We start from the raw sequence: 284 nt of genomic DNA, 5'->3' as shown, positions 1-284 counted from the left end.
TTCCGGAAGCCACAGTATCTGTAGGGAACGGGCCCCTCTGCGACAGGAACATCCCAGAAATCGCCCCGGTCCTCGTAATCTGTGTCGAACTCGTTCTCATCGTAATCGTCATTTCCATCGCCGTCGTCATCCTGCAGCTGGTAGTAATCCACCCTGGGGCCTGGCAGGAGAACGGGGGATGTGAGGAGCAGTTCCAGGCACCGGACACCAGCAGCCCCCACCCAGTTCCCCCTCCCCGGCAACTCCCGAGCGTGGGGCCCCCCCGGCAGCCCCCGCCCCACTCA

At 63.7% G+C, this 284-nt stretch overlaps 1 protein-coding gene across 1 annotated transcript in view; it reads right to left on the bottom strand.

Annotated features, from left to right (window-relative positions):
• TTC31 (tetratricopeptide repeat domain 31) overlaps positions 1-284 on the bottom strand; it is a 5,620-nt gene that overhangs the window by 3,472 nt on the left and 1,864 nt on the right. Inside the window, exon 2 of the mRNA XM_017742387.1 lies at positions 1-231. Within this exon, the coding sequence (XP_017597876.1) occupies positions 1-231 (231 nt within the window). The remainder of the gene's footprint in view (positions 232-284) is intronic.

Source organism: Corvus brachyrhynchos, unplaced genomic scaffold, assembly GCF_000691975.1.
Source record: "Corvus brachyrhynchos isolate BGI_N302 unplaced genomic scaffold, ASM69197v1 scaffold166, whole genome shotgun sequence".
Classification (NCBI taxonomy): domain Eukaryota; kingdom Metazoa; phylum Chordata; class Aves; order Passeriformes; family Corvidae; genus Corvus; species Corvus brachyrhynchos.
The sequence above is the reverse complement of the archived record's forward strand: the minus strand, read 5'-3'. Positions and strand labels throughout refer to the sequence as shown.